Genomic DNA, 16,256 nt, shown 5'->3' with positions numbered 1-16,256 from the left:
ATCGTATGGTCGGCGGTTCGAATCCCCGTGGCGGGGTGAGCTCCCGTCGTTTGGTCCCAGCTCCTGCCCACCTAGCAGTTCAAAAGCACCCTTAAGTGCAAGTAGATAAATAGGGACCGCTTTATAGTGGGAAGGTAAACGACGTTTCCGTGTGCTGCGCTGGTGCTGGCTTGCCAGAGCAGCTTCGTCATGCTAGCCACGTGACCCGGAAGTGTCTTTGGACCCCGGCCTCTTAAGCGAGATGGGCGCGCAACCGCAGAGTCAGTCACGACTGGCCTGTACGGGCAGGGGTACCTTTACCTTTACTATGGAACAAAAACTTGTATTATTTATCTTTGATTTTATTGCATTTATATCCCATCTTTTCATCCAAGGAACTCCAAGTGGCATACATTGTTCTCTCCCTCCTCATTTAATCCCCACAACAATCCTGTGAGGCAGGAAATGCAGAAGGGAAAGCAGCCCTCTCGCCAAAGGGGTTCCCCAGCCCTGGTGCAGTGCCACTCCTTCATCTTCCCAGTTCCTGCTGCTTATGCGGGTTCTCTCATTCATTCATTCATCCCCCTTTTCTCCCAAGGAGCACAAGGAATTGTCTGTTGTTGCTTGGCTAGTAAGAAAGCTTCTAAATAGTTCACAATAGCTGTATGTGCAAATATCTTAACTTCTATTGGGCTGGTAAAGCATATGCCAATATATCATTGGAGGTTCACTGGAGGTTTTTAAACAGAGGTTGGATGGCTATCTGTCGGGGAATCTTTGGTGCTGATTCCTGCATTGAAGAGCATTGGACCAGCTCTACAGTTCTATGAAATACAACTCATGAAGATACTTGCAGACATTTGACATTTTTGTGGTCAAGGCACCTTGCACAGCCCAGTGTCACTAAATCTCAGCATTAAATACAGGTTAAAAGTGTCACTGCTCATTCTCGTTAGAGAAATAGCATTTCCCCTTTTAATTGCTTTCCCCATTCCGGCTCCTAATGAGTGGTTTGGCTTTCAAGTAAAAAAAAAGAGAAACTGGCAACCACAAACGAAACTTGATTTGTATTGTGCCAAAGTGCAGCATTGGTTATCAGTTTTCTTTGATAGGCAGTCTCTCAAAGACGGTTGACTGCTGCTATTTTAATAGCGGCTCAGTTCTGCATGCAACTCTTCATAAGAAGGGGGCAGCAAAACTATCTTGTTCTTTCTTTTTAATTTATTAAATAGAATATAAATTTCTGCCCCAGTTTAGTCCTCTTTTCTTGCAATGAGATGTTACTGCATTTGCTGGGTAGCCTGTCTCGTTTCAAGGGCTCATTTCAATAATCAATTCTTTATTGTGAAAGATAACACTTACAGTCACTTCTACAGCTCTGGAGACATATCCACACCAATCTAGCATCTCGGCAGCTATTCCCAGGTCCAGACTCTATGGCGCAGTTGCAGCAACCCGGGACCACTCTTCCTCCACCAGTTTATGTACCTTCCTCTGACAGGCAGCACACTCACAACCGGAAGCTGCGCCTGCATGGAAACTTCCTCTGCTCATTCTAGAAGACAGGGGTGCAGAAGGGCATGGGGGAGCACCTGGCTCTCGACTTACCTGACCAACTCTTCCTCCACCTCTTCTGGCTCATTCTGTGCTCCACCCTCCAGCTCTGAAGCTTCCCCTGCTTTTGACTCTTGCCTTCTGGCCAGAACAGTACCCCACAATTCACTGCCCCCCCTGTCCAAGTCAGGCTCCAGCCCCCCTTCCTTAACTTCTGATTAAGAGCCTCCTGGAAGGATCTGGCTGACCACCATGTGGATGCTGGACTAAAGGGACCTTTGGTCTGATTTTGTTGTGCTGTTACAAATGTGTACCTGGACTCACATGTGCACAGCCAGCACTCCTGTGAGGTTTGAGTTTTTTTGCTGGAATTATGATGTTCACTTGTTATGGACATGTCTGACCTTTAACCTTATTCCCCCAAGAAGCTCTCACACAAAGAAATAAAGAAAACTTGGTTTATTATATAAAATAGGAGTGACAGACTATATAAAAATGCTGCTTTAGACAGCAAAGTTACAGTCTGCTCTGAGTTGGACTAGCCTTGCATATAACCTTATGGTTTACAAGGAGCTATGAGCCTACAACAGCCTTCCCCAATGAGGTACTCTTCAGACGTTGTGGGACTCTTGACTCCCACCATCCCTGAACACTGACCAATCTGACTTGGGGGGATGGGAGTTGCTGTCCAAGCATCTGGGGGGCACCAGATTGAACTAGGATGCCAGTGCCAGTTTAAGCTGCCCCAGAAGCACCTGCATTTGTTTTGGTATTCTATCTTAATGGAGAATTTATTTTGATATGTATCCCTGCCCCCACCCCACTTTGTTGGCTGCACTGAGGGCCACAGAACTTATCCAAGTCTTGGGTGGTTTTTTTAGGTTAATTTCCTTTGCAAAAGTGGAAGAAAGAGGCATAACTCACTGACAGAGCACTGATTTGGCATGGGAAAGTTCCCAGGTTCAATCCCTGGCATCTTCAGTTAAAATGATCCTACAGCAGGTGATGGGGAAGATTTCTGTGTGGGACCCTGGAGATCTGTTGCTAGCCCAAGTAGGCACTGCTGGACTTGACGGAATGCGTGGTCTGTGTCAGCTATCTTCTTATGTCTCTGGAGGAGGGGCTGTAGTTATGTGGTGAATCCTGTGCTCTGCATGCAGAAGGTCCCAGGCACAATTATTGGCATTTCCAGTGTATCTGGGCTGGATAAGGCTCTTCTTGTCTGAGATTTGGAAACCCTTTGCCAGTTGGGCTGGATAGAGCATTGGTGGGACTCCAGTATATGGAAGCTTTCATACATTTGCTTGTATGGCCAATCTGGAGAAAGTTTGAATCTTTTGACATTTGCACAATTTGTTTTTTATAGGATGGAGGGATCTTGTACATTTCCCCCACTTGCTGAAGTCAGAGAAAGAGAGCCCCAAAGGGGAAGGTTTGCAGGAAACTAAGTTTGTATGGACAGACTGAGAAGGAACTGGGGTTCAGTTTTGCTAAGTGACAAGTTGAGAGGCAACTTGACAAGCATTTGATAATATTGGGACTAGCAACGTGATTCTTGACGTAAAAGTGGGTGTGGTTTTGACAGGCATGTGGAAGCTGTTCCTGCTTTCGCTCACTAGTCCTAAGCTAAATTCACCTCTGGCCTAATGACATCATTGGGTTATGTGGGCTGTTGTTGTTGTTTAGTCGTTTAGTCATGTCTGACTCTTCATGACCCCATGGACCAGAGCACGCCAGGCACTCCTGTCTTCCACTGCCTCCCACAATTTGGTCAGACTCATGTTTGTAGCTTCGAGAACACACAGGGGTCTATTGAACTTCACTAGACAACATCTATGTGGGCTGGGCTACAGCAATATCAGAATGATCCCGCTTGGAGGATTAACTCCATGTCCTAGGATGCAAAAGCTTGGTTTCTGCATTTGGATATTAGATGGCATGGGATTTGGGGGTTCACTGGAACAGATTGGGGTTGCAACTGCATGTGTAGTATGGAAATATAATCTGCAGCTAAGATCAACAAAATTATGCAGCAGTTTCTGTAACCGATGGATGATACTGACACACATGTACACACATATAAAGACCAGCAACAGCCTTCCTTCCTTTATTTCTGTAGATAATAGGTTTGAGAATCTTTTGATGAAAGATTTCCCTGACTTCACATAATATCTCTTTCTCTCGTTTTCTTTTTGTGCATTTGTCTGTTTCCCTTTTTATTTTTAAATGCTTCTCCCCAGAGGATGCAAAAGGCAGCTAAAATCAAGAAAAAAGTGGTGTGTAGACTGTTTTTCTTGAATGCTATTGTCTGTTTTACATTTGGTTATTTTTGTTGTTTATGTTTTCTGTGGTCTTTGTGCATCCTGGAGTGTTGTGTCTCTCATTGTGGATCTCCGTCAAGCTGTAGCTTTCTGTTTTTGCTCATTTTAAAATGCAGTTGACCAGATGGAGTGGGAAAGATTGGTTGGCTTCATCAGAGACCTTCCCATTTTCGCAGGGTTGGTTGGTTTCATTAGAGAGTTCCCCACTTTCCTGCTAAATAACTCCTCTTTTCCTCTGTGGCTATCCATCCCAGTGAAATGGTTTTTTTTGTGGGGGGTGATTTTGTTGTTGTTGTTGTTGTTTTGCTAAGCCTGGATAAACATCACATTTTCCTCTTGCAGGAGTTTATTTCCATCTGACATACTTTATTGCTTTTTGGAGGAGAAGCAGCCAAGACTGGTGTTGCAACCCAATATTCATTACTATTTACAATTTATTAGAACTTTTTTTGATACCACTTAATCATTTCTAACCAGTAAACATACACATTTCAAAAAACATACATAATAAAAAACACAGAGAACTTTCTTAAAACTTCTGTGGGGATAGAAAAGTCTTTGTCAAGCACCTGGAGTTCAGCAGGGAGGGGACTTGGTGAGTCTCAACTGGGAGGGAGTTTTGTAGACTTGAGCCCACATTACTGCATGCACAACTTATGGTGGATATGGGCTGTACACGGGGAACCAATATATACAACTTCACACCATGCATTTGAAGCACATTCAGTGCACATATATAGCACATCACTTTCCCCAAAGAATACTGGGAACGGTAGTTTTCCTCTCTCAAAGCTACAACTAATTGCCAGTTTGTTTTTGGGCCCTGTTTAGGGTGTTGGAAGCCATAAGTGACTCAAGCCCCAAATATCTGAAAGACTGCCTACAGCACCTTACAGAACTTCCTGCTGAGAAGTTCCTCCACCCTCAGAGGCTCATGGGGTGGTGGCCTGGGAAGAGGGCCTTCTCTGGGGCAACCCTGTGGCCCTGCCTTCCCACAGAGGTGTGCCTGGCTCCTTGATTTTACAGCTTCTGGTGAATGCGGAAAATGAGCCTCTTTGCCCTGACTTTTGACACTTGAAGTAGATATTTTTAGGACCCACTTTATTTTTGTGACATTGAACAGTTTTTAATATTGTGTTTTAACGTTGTAATCCACCCTGGAACCTTAGAGTGGGTGGTGGGTGGTAATAATAATTCCTGACACCCTTAACCAACTACAGTTTCCAGGATTCTCAGATGAAGACTTGTGGGAACTGTAGTTTACCCCACAGATCTGCAGTTCCCAGCACCCTTAACATACTGCAGTGCCCAGGATACTTTGGGGAAGACCATGCACTTTAAATGTGCCCTGGAGGTGCTCTTACATGGTGTGGATCTGCCTTAACAGAGACTCACCCAAAGATACCAGTGATGATTTCATAAGCTCTGACTACACTGCCATGTTCCAAACTTTTTCTGTCATAATGTAGATTTGGTGGTGGCGGTAAAATAGCTTATTCCTCAATAATCTCACCACAGCCCCTTAGGCTGCGTACACATGATAAACTCGAAGCACATTCTGAGTGGTGGAACCACAGTTCCCAGCAATTTGCTTTAGCAATCTACAGTGCCCAGAATTCTTTGAGGGAAAGAATGCATTTTAAAGGCATTGTGTGTACAAACCACAAAATGGGGGCCCACCTCAAGCTTTTTGTTGCTCCGAGGTGTGTGCTGGACAACAGCAGAAGTCAGTATTGCAACGTTGCTGAAAGTGTGGGCACGCAACTCTTAGATCAAAAGCCGGTTGTGTTGGTTGACCATTGAAAACACCGTTCCTCTTAAGCTGCCTGTGCAGCAGTGCCAGCCTTGACTGAGGTGAGGTCTGACTTCCTTGAGCTCCGAGGGAATGCTCAGAGCATCTGCTTTGCCTTGCAGAAGGTCCTTGGTCCATGTCCAGATGGAGACCCTGTCAATCCAGTTCTGAGGAAGATGGACTCTTGTTCTGACACAGCAGAGGGCAGCTTCACCTCTGTCTGAACACAGCAGTCCTTCACGAGTTAAACAACCCTGTTATATAAACAACTCTTTGGGTTGTGTGAATTGACTTTTTTGTCTTCCCTTTGTGCAAGTGAGCAAACAGAATAGGTCTTCCATTGAGTGTAGTTTCCTGTTATTATGCAAAATAAATACTTTGGCTAGATAGTCTTCTTCACCTGTAACTGGAGGGGGGAGGGCGAGAGATGGAGAAAAGCATCATTTTGGGGGAATGGGGGTGAGGGAGTTACTGGGGCTGTAGGATTCTTGATCATCACATATTTCCCAGAATACCCTGTGCATGTGGGGAGGCAAAATGGTAGTTGCCAGTGGGGACTGCCATTTGTGGAATGCTACTGCCTCTCCACTCACCAAATATAGGTCATTCAGGAAAATTGAAAATAGTTGTTAGCAGCCTGACAGGGCCCTGCAGTTCTCCAATAAGCCTTCCCCACCCTTCCATTTATTTTCTTTTATTTTATTGCTGAGAGGCCTCCAGTCAGGGCTGGCCTGTCCAGGAGGCAGACTGAGGCAGTTGCCTCAGGTAGCAGAATCTGTGGGGTGCCTCTGCAGGGATGTCTCCCCTGCCCCTGCCACTAGAGAAGAGACTGCTGCACCTTCTATGTTCAGGCAAGATTGTGCGAGAGCCCTGTGAGATTGCGCAGAGGCCTCTGGGGCTCATGGGAGTCCTCACCAGAATCTGGCAAACGCAGCTGCCTGACTGCAATATGCAAGGCTTTGGCAGGGGCAGCAAGGGGGTGGGGGTGGGGGGCACACAGCAATTGCTCAGGGTGGCACCTTCCCATTTTGCCTCCAACATTTCGTCACAAATGAGGGATGTTGTGTCCAGCCCTGGCACAAACTCATTGTAAGCCGACGTTAATTCTTTAATTTTGAGCTGGGATATATCAGTATGTTAGAAGAGAATGGTTACAGTTCTCCGAGAAAAGAAATCAAATTATTAAAGTGAGCTCATAGCACCTGTCCACAAGGAAGGCATCTCTGCTGCATCTCTGTTGCGACTTCACTCACTTCCAGTGAAGAGGCAGAGGAGGATTTTCCACACTCACACGAGTTCTCCTGTTGTGTCTCTGTATGAGCCCCTGAGCTGGACTTACTTCACTTTATAAAGTGACTTACACACTTTATAAAAGAAAAGCTTTTATGGTCTTATTGTAGTGTAACACCTTCAGTTTTATTGTTTAATTTTCTTAAATTGTGTGCTCAACTTGCACAAGGCACTTTTTTAAAGGGGCTCTGCACCTGTGATCTAAGACTAGGGGTGGACAGAAGGCAGGTTCACTCGTAGATCTCTGGGCCTAATAGCCCAGAGCCACCAATAGTCCCGGTTTTTTTTTTTACAAAAATAAATAAAAGCAACCCACACCCCCAAATTAGGTTGCTAAACTTGGGGTGAGGTAGGAAAACCAGGAATGGGACCTTGGGGTAGAGGGCAGACTAAATTAAATTTTGTGTGAAAGGACTGTGAGGTCAAGCTGTAGTACTGAAAGCAAATTCTCATGCTCAGAAGCACCTTGATCCTTGATGGTTGTCATCTATCTGGTCCTTTTCCATCTGGCTCTGGTTGGTGAACTTTGGGGTTCTACTAAAAGAAGAAGAAACCCAAAAGTATACTCTGCAAACCTAAAGTCTGCCCCCCTCCTGCCTCGATGATCTAAGGAATCAAGACAACCATGAGTCTTAAGGCATCTCAGAAAACTTTACAACCTCACTGGGGCTTAAGCTCTTGTGGGCTAGAACCCACTTTGTCAAAAGCCTAACGAATTTGTTAGTCTGCAAGGCAATAGAGTAATGCAACCAGTCCCTCTTGAACTTGTTACTCTTAAACTTAAATGGGTTTCTCTTGTCAAGAGAATTCATCTCCTGTTCCCTTGCTGGCTCCATCTTCTGAGATGCCAATGTGAGAAATCCTTATTTTAGGACACCCTCAAGTGAACTAGGCCCCAAGAATGCTCCTCTCTCAATCTCTGTTTGTGCATGTATATTGGAAATGGACCATTCCAAATATCTGTTCTGTGTTGCAGTAACTTTGTACAGCTTGGTCATTGTACTCCCATCATGTCTGAAATAGCTGGTTGAGGAAGGCACTGTTTTCAATAGAAAAAGGCTTAAGTAAGTTCTTTTCTTATTTTCTTTTTTCAGAGCTCTGAAGGAGATTCCCAGGCTTTGACAGAAGTGGATCTATTCATCTCCACACAGAGGATTAAAGTTCTGAACGCAGATACACAGGTAACAGGCTTCAGTCTCAGTCAGTTTTATTGCACATAGCCAAAGGCTGCCACAATGTACACAGAATTATTTGACAATTAAAAGAAAATATACTGAATTGATAAAAAAGACTTAAAACATTTATATTATTAAAACATTACGTACTCTAAACAAAGCTAAAAAAATACCCCAATGTACAAATAAAAACATTAAACAATAAAATTCATAAGCTAAAATCATCACATGGTCACTAATGTTAAAAACAATATCAATTAATACAGTGTGCAATTTATACTCAGAGTGTGGTGACAAAGATAGAGCATAGCCTGAGGTAGATAGGATCAAATAAATTCATCACCTTTACAGTTAATGGCTACCTTGGCTATATAATTTGCTCTAATTTTCCTAGCAGCAGTTGCAAAAAGTGCTACCCGCCAGGTCACATACTTATCTGTGTCTGCAAGGAGATATAACATCATGTCAAGGGGTTCTGGACAGGGGACCCTGTCATTATAGGTACCAAAAATCTTTTCCTTGCATCATTATATAACGGACAGTGCAAGATATAATGCATAAGGTCCTCTACTTCAGAACATCCCCTAATGCAAACACGTTCATTTTTTGGTATGCCTCTGTGTCTCCCATCTCTATAAGCAGAGCTTATTGTATTTAGTCGTAGCTCTGTAAAAGCTTTTCGAAGCTGTGCAAAAGTCAATTCATTAAAATAAGATATGTGTTCATTGACCTCTCTAAGTTTAAAATACAACGGGACACATGTAGATGTGCACATAGAATTTAGATCTTTTTTAGTTGCCACTGCCCTTATGGTTCGTTTAAAAATATTTTTCTGTGAATATAAGGGGAGTTCTTTAATCTCAGTCACTGAGAGGTCATATTTGCCCATCAGTTGGGCAGCATGAAGTACCCAGTTTTTAAGGGGTAATCCATTTGAGAGCTCAATCAGGCATTATTTTTTTTGGTAGCCTAGTGTTGTCCATCTGTTGAACTCTAAACCAGTAACAGAGAATTCTTTTATCTCTCTATGCTCAACATGCGAGTTTCCAACCTGACCATGGCAGATTGCACATCTTTGGGTAAACCTAAAAGAACTCTTAAAAAATAATTCTGTGGGGCTTCCAGACCGGAGACCTTTGAGGTACCGCAAACCTCTGCACCATATAAAACCTGGGCCATTGTTTTTGCTTTATACACAGATAGAGCTGGGTTGACCAGATTTCCACCTTTACAGGCAGCAAATTTCTGAATGGCTTTTGCTGATTTAAAGGCTTGCAATTTAATATTGGATAGCTGTGTATTCCAAGATGCCATTTCTGAATAAATCAATCCCAGATATTTAAATGTATTTACTTGGTTTATGATGTGTTCATCCAGGTGCCAAACATGCTTTTTAGGACGCTTCCCAAATACAATGACCTGTGTCTTATCGCATTTTATAGATAAAGCATTCCTCGTGCAATATGAACTTAATTTTGCAAGCAGCCAAGTACTAGGTCATCGGCATACATTAAAACTGAGAGTTTTTGGTCAAGAATTTTGACAGGGGCAAACTGTAGGCCCTCCAGTTCTTTAACCATGTCATTAATATAAAAATTGCACAGGAAAGGTGCCAAAATGCATCCCTGTTTGACTCCAGTAGTGGTCTTAATTCTAGTGGTGAGATGGCCAGCCAGATCCACCTTTACTTGTATTGATGTGTCAGTATATAATGTTTTGATGAGAAATAATAGACGGAGGTCTATATTTGTCTTTTCCAATTTTTGCCACAATGCGTGTCTTGGGACCGTATCAAAAGCTGACTTTAGATCGATAAAAGCAACATATAATTTTTGCTTCAAATTATGGATGTATTTACATAGCAGAAAGTTCAGCACAAAGCACTGGTCCAATGTGGATTTCCCTCTTTGGAAACCTGCCTGGACTTCAGATATCACCTTATTTGTATCTGCCCATTCTTCTAGTCTCCCAAGAAGGAGCCTGGCATATAGTTTGGAGGCTACATCTAACAAACTAATGGGTCTATAATTGGCAGGGTTTTTCTTATCACCCTTTTTATATATTGGGACAATTATACTCAACTTCCACCCTTCAGGTATGCGACCTGAGCTGTTAATGTATGAAAACAATTTTGCAAAAATGGGAGACCAGAAAGCAGGTCTTATCTTATAGATCTCCATTGGGATCATGTCTTCTCCTGGAGGTTTATTAGCTAGTTGGCTTGTGATTAGCCTCTTAATCTGATTGGGCGTGACGTCTGGCCATTCTGGCAGTTCTGATAACTGAGTATAGTAAACTTGTGGGGGTAGGTCAGGACAGGGGCCATATATTTCTGTAAAATATGTCACCCAATCCTTTCCTTGGACAGATGCTTCTAACGAGTAGCCCAGCCCATTTGTGCCTTGGGCAACCAGATGCCAAAATTTCAATGAGTCCTTTTGAAGTGCTGCATCTCCCAATTCTTTCCACTGTTGTTCATAATATATTTGTTTCTTGCTTTTAAGTAATAATTTATAATTGTTTCGTAACTGGGCTACCTCAGCTTGTAGAGCAAGATTGTGCTTATCCTGTTTTAACTTCAATTTTCTAAGTACCCTATCTAGGCATTTTTTGCTATTCTGACATTCCTTATCAAACCAAGTCTGTCTCTTAAACTTTTTGTTTTTTATCACACTAACTGTGGTCATCAGTGGGCGCATTCGGTTAATTATGTTCTCATAAAGTCCAATTATGTTTCCTATTTCTAACAACATTTCCCCTTTTAATAAAGCAAATTCATGGGAATCCAGGATCTGAATCATTTTTTCTTGGACCTGTGCATTCCATTTTAACCTTCTATTTCCAAGTATCAGATATTCTGTTTCATCCAATAATTTAGGAAAGGCAGGAGAAAAGAATGATGTCAAAGATAACTCAAGTGGAAAGTGGTCACTTTCAGCTCTGGGAATTATCCTGAAGGTATCTCGGTTAACTGGCACATTATTAGATGTTAGGATATAATCTATGGTGCTAGTAAATCCTCTGGGGGAGATAAAAGTAAAATAACCCTCTTGATCCCCTTGACTGTGCCCATTGCATAACAAAAGGTTATGCTTTATTATAAGTTCACAAAGATATTTCCCAGCACGGTTATAGATGGTATCCATTGCTGCCCTCTGACAGATTTCAGGTTCGTCCTCCAAGTTTAGACCATTGTGGGGAAACAAGGCCAATCCGGGCATTGCAGTCACCTCCCAAGACAAGCCGAGGGTTAGATGACAGAGAGTCTATACTTTCGAGTAGTTGGTCAAGTTTATCCCAATATGATCTCAGTTCCCCACAAGACTTTACTGGAGGTATGTACACACAGATGCAATAAGTATTTCTCAGGAGACTATCAGAAAGGGACAACACTAAAAAATTAGGGGTGGTCAGCGAGGGACACTGCTGAATTAGAGAGGTTGACACCAGCCCCGCCAGCCCCGCACTAGGCCTTCCATACTTTACAGTTTTAAGAGCTGGTTGAGTGTAACTTGTAAAACCCTGTAATTCAACCATAGTGCCCTCTTTTGCCCAGGTTTCTTGAAGAAAGATGATATCATGTGTTTGTAGATAAGAACAGAAATCACTGTCTTGGATCTTGTTCAGCCTTCTGGTGCCCTTCAGATGTTCTGGACTACAACTCCTATCAGCCCCAGCCAGCACCAAAGGGATATGGAAGTAATCTAGCTCTACCAGTGTTTCTCCAATTGGGCCCTCAGCTGTTGTTGGACTACAGCTCCCATCATCCCTGACCATTGGCCCTTCTAGCTAAGGATGATGGGAGTTGTAGTCCAGCAACAGCTGGGGACCCAAGTTTGAGAAACACTGCTAGCCTCTGCCAGAGCTTCAAATGGCAGTCCTCCTTTAAGATTATGTAAGCCTACCATCACTCATGTGAGACCTTGTGCCTGGAATAATTTAGCACTCATTTCTGTGTTATCTGGTTCAAGGGGGGACGACCCAAACCACCACCCATTTGCAACCCCCTTAACCCTAAAAATAGTGAGAGTAAAGTGACAAAATTTGGAATGATAAAACATCATAGTTCTTTTCTGCTGTTTCCATGGGGGAATTAAGGGGGCGGGGAGAAGCAGGCATGTGTGGAAAGGGGGGAGTAGCAGTGTTGCCCATGCCATTTGTCGTTGTGTCTTGCCACGCCCACTGGTGTGAATGAAATTGAGTGTGACATATAGGGATAAAAAAGCCATGCAACAGGTACTGCAGTGAGGTAGGAACACTAGAAAATGGGGCAGAAGCACTAGTGTGATAATCAGGAAAAGCAACACAACATCCCCCTGTTGTTATTTTTATTATTCTTATTAGAAATACATATTGAAGGAAAGTTCTAGGGTTGATGAGCAGATGGACCCCTCTACTGCTAATATAACTTGGTTCTTTCCATTGTGTGTTGTGTCTCTTCCTTCGATGGTAAACCTGCAGGTTGGGATTAGCCAGTTTTTATCTCTGTAGTCTGGTCTTTTTAAAAATAAGAGCACACACAGGTCTGCTAAGTTTTCCATTCAGGCCAGCTGCCCACGCTGTCCTTTCACATTCTCAATACTTTCTGCAGGACGATTGCTCAGATCCTCATTAAAATCCCCCACCGTCATTGCCTCAGGCCCGCTGTTAAAGCTTAATAAAATGACAAATGGTAATGGGACCTGCTAGCCGCTGCAACAAATGCATTCCATAGTTGCATTTCGCTGCTGCACATAAATAATAACGTGTCAGTTCAAGGTGTGTGGTGTGTGTGTGTGTGTGTGTGTGTGTGCGCAGTTGGAAGGAATGGGAGCTGTTTCCTTAGTGTGTGAGCATCAAAATCCAGAAGCAAGATTTAACAGTCAACAAATTAATTTGTTCCTCAACGGGATGGGTCAGGCTTGCTCTCTAAATAGATATTCCTTGGCTTGGCTCTTGAGCTCTCATTGTGCAGGGACCTCAAAGCCAAACTAGCCAAGGAGTCTCTGTCCGTCCTCACTGCTGACAGTCTGGGGGTTAATGTCATAGCCAAGGGATGCAGCCGCTCCGAAGGCAGTTTGGTTGACACAACTGATGTCCAGTTACATAAATGTGGTCGGTTGACAGTGAATCCCTAGTGTCAGGGAACTGCCATCGGAGGGACAGGTGGTGGAAGGGCTCACGGAGGTTGGGAGAGACCCAGCAGCTGAAGCAGGAACCAGCAGGGGGAGAGGTGGGTCTCTGAAGGAAAGCGAGCAGGAGGGAAGGCTCAGGGACACTTCCAGTGAGAACAGTGGGGAGGTTTCTGGACCTCCCATAGGGAGACCCACTCCTCGCCGGAAACTGTCACGCCGTGAGTCCAGAAGACGTGTTTCCGTTAAGGAGCTTTTATGTTGGAAGCGATTTCGAAAGCAGCCACTGTCGGAAACTGCCAGTGACTAGAGGAGCCATGTCTGAGGGGCTCCGTCACAGACAGAGGTTTGTGGACTTGAGCAAACTCTGAGGGACTATGATTTTACGCACAAGCAGCTCATCATCCCATCACAGCATTTTGACAGTCTTTGAAAGCAGCTTGTGCAGGAGAAGGCATCATGAGCAACCCAGCCGGAACCGGAGAAGCAGGAGCGAGTCCAAGCCTGGAAGAAAGGTACCGGGTGTTGGAGGTCCAGCTAGCGCTGCAGACGGCGAGGCTCGAGGAGAGGAGGGCTCAGGATGCAGACAAAAAGGGGAAAGCCACCCAGCTCACCAGAAAGGTACCAGGATTGGTGCAGAAGTTTGGGGGGGGGGAGCCCAAGGACTATCATGCCTTTCGGACAGAGATGCAATATGCCCTCAATCTGCAGTTTGATGACTTCCCTGACGAGGAATCACGAGTGGCTTTCGTGATTGGGCATCTTGAAAGGGGGGAGAGAGACTGGGTTAGGCCCCTGATGGCAGCGAATAATGACGTCCTAAAGGACACGATGAAGTTCTTTCGCGCCATGGATCTGATGTTTTCCAGCGATATTGAGCAGGGAGTGGTGCGCAGACAGTTAATGGCTTGTAAACAGGGGAGCCGATCTGTCCGTGAGTACTGGACTGAGTTCACCATGTTGGTCCACAGATTGGGGTGGGACCTATCGGCGGAACCCATTCAAATGCTGTTTGAAGAAGGGCTTGCTTCGGCTGTGAAAGACGAACTTTCCCGGGGCCCCAGGGTGTATTCTATGGACCAGCTGACCAAATCTGCGCTGACCATAGGAGCGCGCCAGGAGGCGAGAGCCTTGGAGGGGCGGGAAGGGAAGGGGGAACGTTGGAAGGAGTTCCGCATTCCAGACATTCCAGAGCCAACTTTCCCGCCGGCAGAGCCGATGGAAATCGGAACAGCGCGCACGCGCGCAGTTTCAAAGCCCAGTGAGGGGGGAAAGAAGGAGGGAAAAGGCGCCCGGAAATGCTATCTCTGCCAACAGCCAGGTCACTTTGCCAGAGTCTGCCCCCAGAGGAAGGAATGGCAAGGGATGGCGGGAGCTGTTGAGGGGAGAGAGGAAGAAGTACCGGAGCAAGTAAAAGCCAACGCCTGGCTGCCACCGTCGGGGCACAGCAGCCAGGCCAAAGAGCAGTGAAAGTGCCCACGCCAGAACCTCCGAAACCCACCCTAGTGATATAAGTGTCGCTAGAGCTGCCAAACGGACACCCTCTAAAGATAAAGGCGCTGTTGGACTCAGGCAGCTCCTGCAATTTCATGAGCAAAGAGTTTGCAGCTGAACACCAGATACAGACGATCCCTTTAAGCAACCCCCTGCAGGTGACCACGATCGATGGCAGGGAGCTGTTGGGAGGAGAAGTCAGCTTGCAGACCGTCCCAATGATAATGAAGGTGGCAAGACACACCGAACTGATAGCGTTTAATGTGGCCACCTTGGGAGGAGCTCCCATTATTTTGGGGATGAGCTGGCTAGCGTTACATGATCCGCTGGTGGGCTGGCATCAGAGAGTGGTTTCCTTTGGGTCAGCACATTGCCTAGAACACTGCAAAGAGGGAAAGGGTTCGGCAGGGGCCTGAGCCACCCTAGCAGGGACTGAAGTAACGGAGAAGGAGAAGGTACCACGACAATACACAGATCTCCGCGACGTCTTCAGCGAAAGGGAAGCTGACCAACTACCCCCGCATAGACCCTTTGACTGTCAAATCAATTTACTCCCTGGGGCACAGCTCCCAGTAGGCAAGTTGTATGCCATGTCAGACAGGGAGATGTTGGAATTAAGGGAATTCATTGACAAAAATCTGAAGAGAGGTTTCATCAGAGAGTCCAGAGCGGTGGGAGGCAGCCCAGTGTTTTTTGTGGATAAAAAAAACACGGACAAGCCGAGGCTGGTGTGTGACTTCAGGGCCTTGAACGCCGTGTCAGAACCAGTGGCCTTCCCTATGCCCAGGATTGACGACATTTTGACAAGGGTGCGGAAGGGAAAGATTTTTACAAAGCTGGACCTAAGGGGGGCGTACAACCTGATACGAATAAGGAAGGGGGATGAATTGAAAACCACCATGTTCACCCCATTGGGAGCATTTGAGTATCTCGTTATGCCCTTCGGTCTACAAGCAGGCTCAGCATGTTTTCAAGCATTCATGAACCACGTCCTGGGGCCTTTGCTTTACAAGAATTGCGTAGCCTTCTTAGACGACGTGTTGGTGTATTCAGAGAATGAGGAGCAGCATGTGAGAGACGTCAGAGAAGTGTTGAGCAGGCTGCAAGCGAACCAGCTGTGGGTGAAACTGGAGAAGTGTCAGTTTCATACCAAGGAGGTGGAATTCCTGGGGTATCGCCTGTCAGACAAGGGATTGGCCATGGATCCCGGCAAGGTCCAGGCGGTGCTGGAATGGAAAACACCCAAAACAAAGAAGGATGTGCAGAGGTTCCTAGGGTTTGGGAACTTCTATCGTAAGTTCATCCGAAACTTTGCCCACCTGACGGCGCCCATTACGGACTGTCTCAGCAGTAAGAAGAAATTCGTTTGGACTGAGGAGGCGGAGCGAGCATTTGAGGAACTAAAAAGGACCTTCGCCTCTGAAGAACAGCTCCTGCATGTGGATTTACAAAAACCGATGAGAGTGGAAACGGACGCATCAGACAGAGCGATCGGGGCGGTGCTTCTGCAGCCAGGGAAGGAGGAGTCAGAGTGGAGACC

The 16,256-nt window shown here is 45.3% G+C and overlaps 1 protein-coding gene and 1 long non-coding RNA gene across 6 annotated transcripts in view; one reads left to right on the top strand and one right to left on the bottom strand.

Moving 5' to 3' along the window:
- Positions 1–4,434, bottom strand: part of LOC309518230 — an 88,185-nt gene extending 83,751 nt beyond the window's left edge. Inside the window, exon 1 of the long non-coding RNA XR_014213388.1 lies at positions 4,424–4,434. This is a non-coding gene — a long non-coding RNA (uncharacterized lncRNA). The remainder of the gene's footprint in view (positions 1–4,423) is intronic.
- APBA2 (amyloid beta precursor protein binding family A member 2) overlaps positions 1–16,256 on the top strand; it is a 122,326-nt gene that overhangs the window by 83,749 nt on the left and 22,321 nt on the right. For 4 of the 5 annotated variants that reach the window (XM_082198042.1, XM_082198044.1, XM_082198045.1 and 1 more), the window contains exons 6-7: positions 3,774–3,809; positions 8,031–8,117. In XM_082198042.1, coding sequence (XP_082054168.1) covers positions 3,774–3,809; positions 8,031–8,117 — 123 coding nt within the window. The remainder of the gene's footprint in view (positions 1–3,773; positions 3,810–8,030; positions 8,118–16,256) is intronic. The other variant, XM_082198046.1, reaches the window with a different exon arrangement.

The sequence above is a fragment of the Podarcis vaucheri genome (genome assembly GCF_965113315.1).
Source record: "Podarcis vaucheri genome assembly, chromosome: 14".
NCBI lineage: Eukaryota > Metazoa > Chordata > Lepidosauria > Squamata > Lacertidae > Podarcis > Podarcis vaucheri.
The sequence above is the reverse complement of the archived record's forward strand: the minus strand, read 5'-3'. Positions and strand labels throughout refer to the sequence as shown.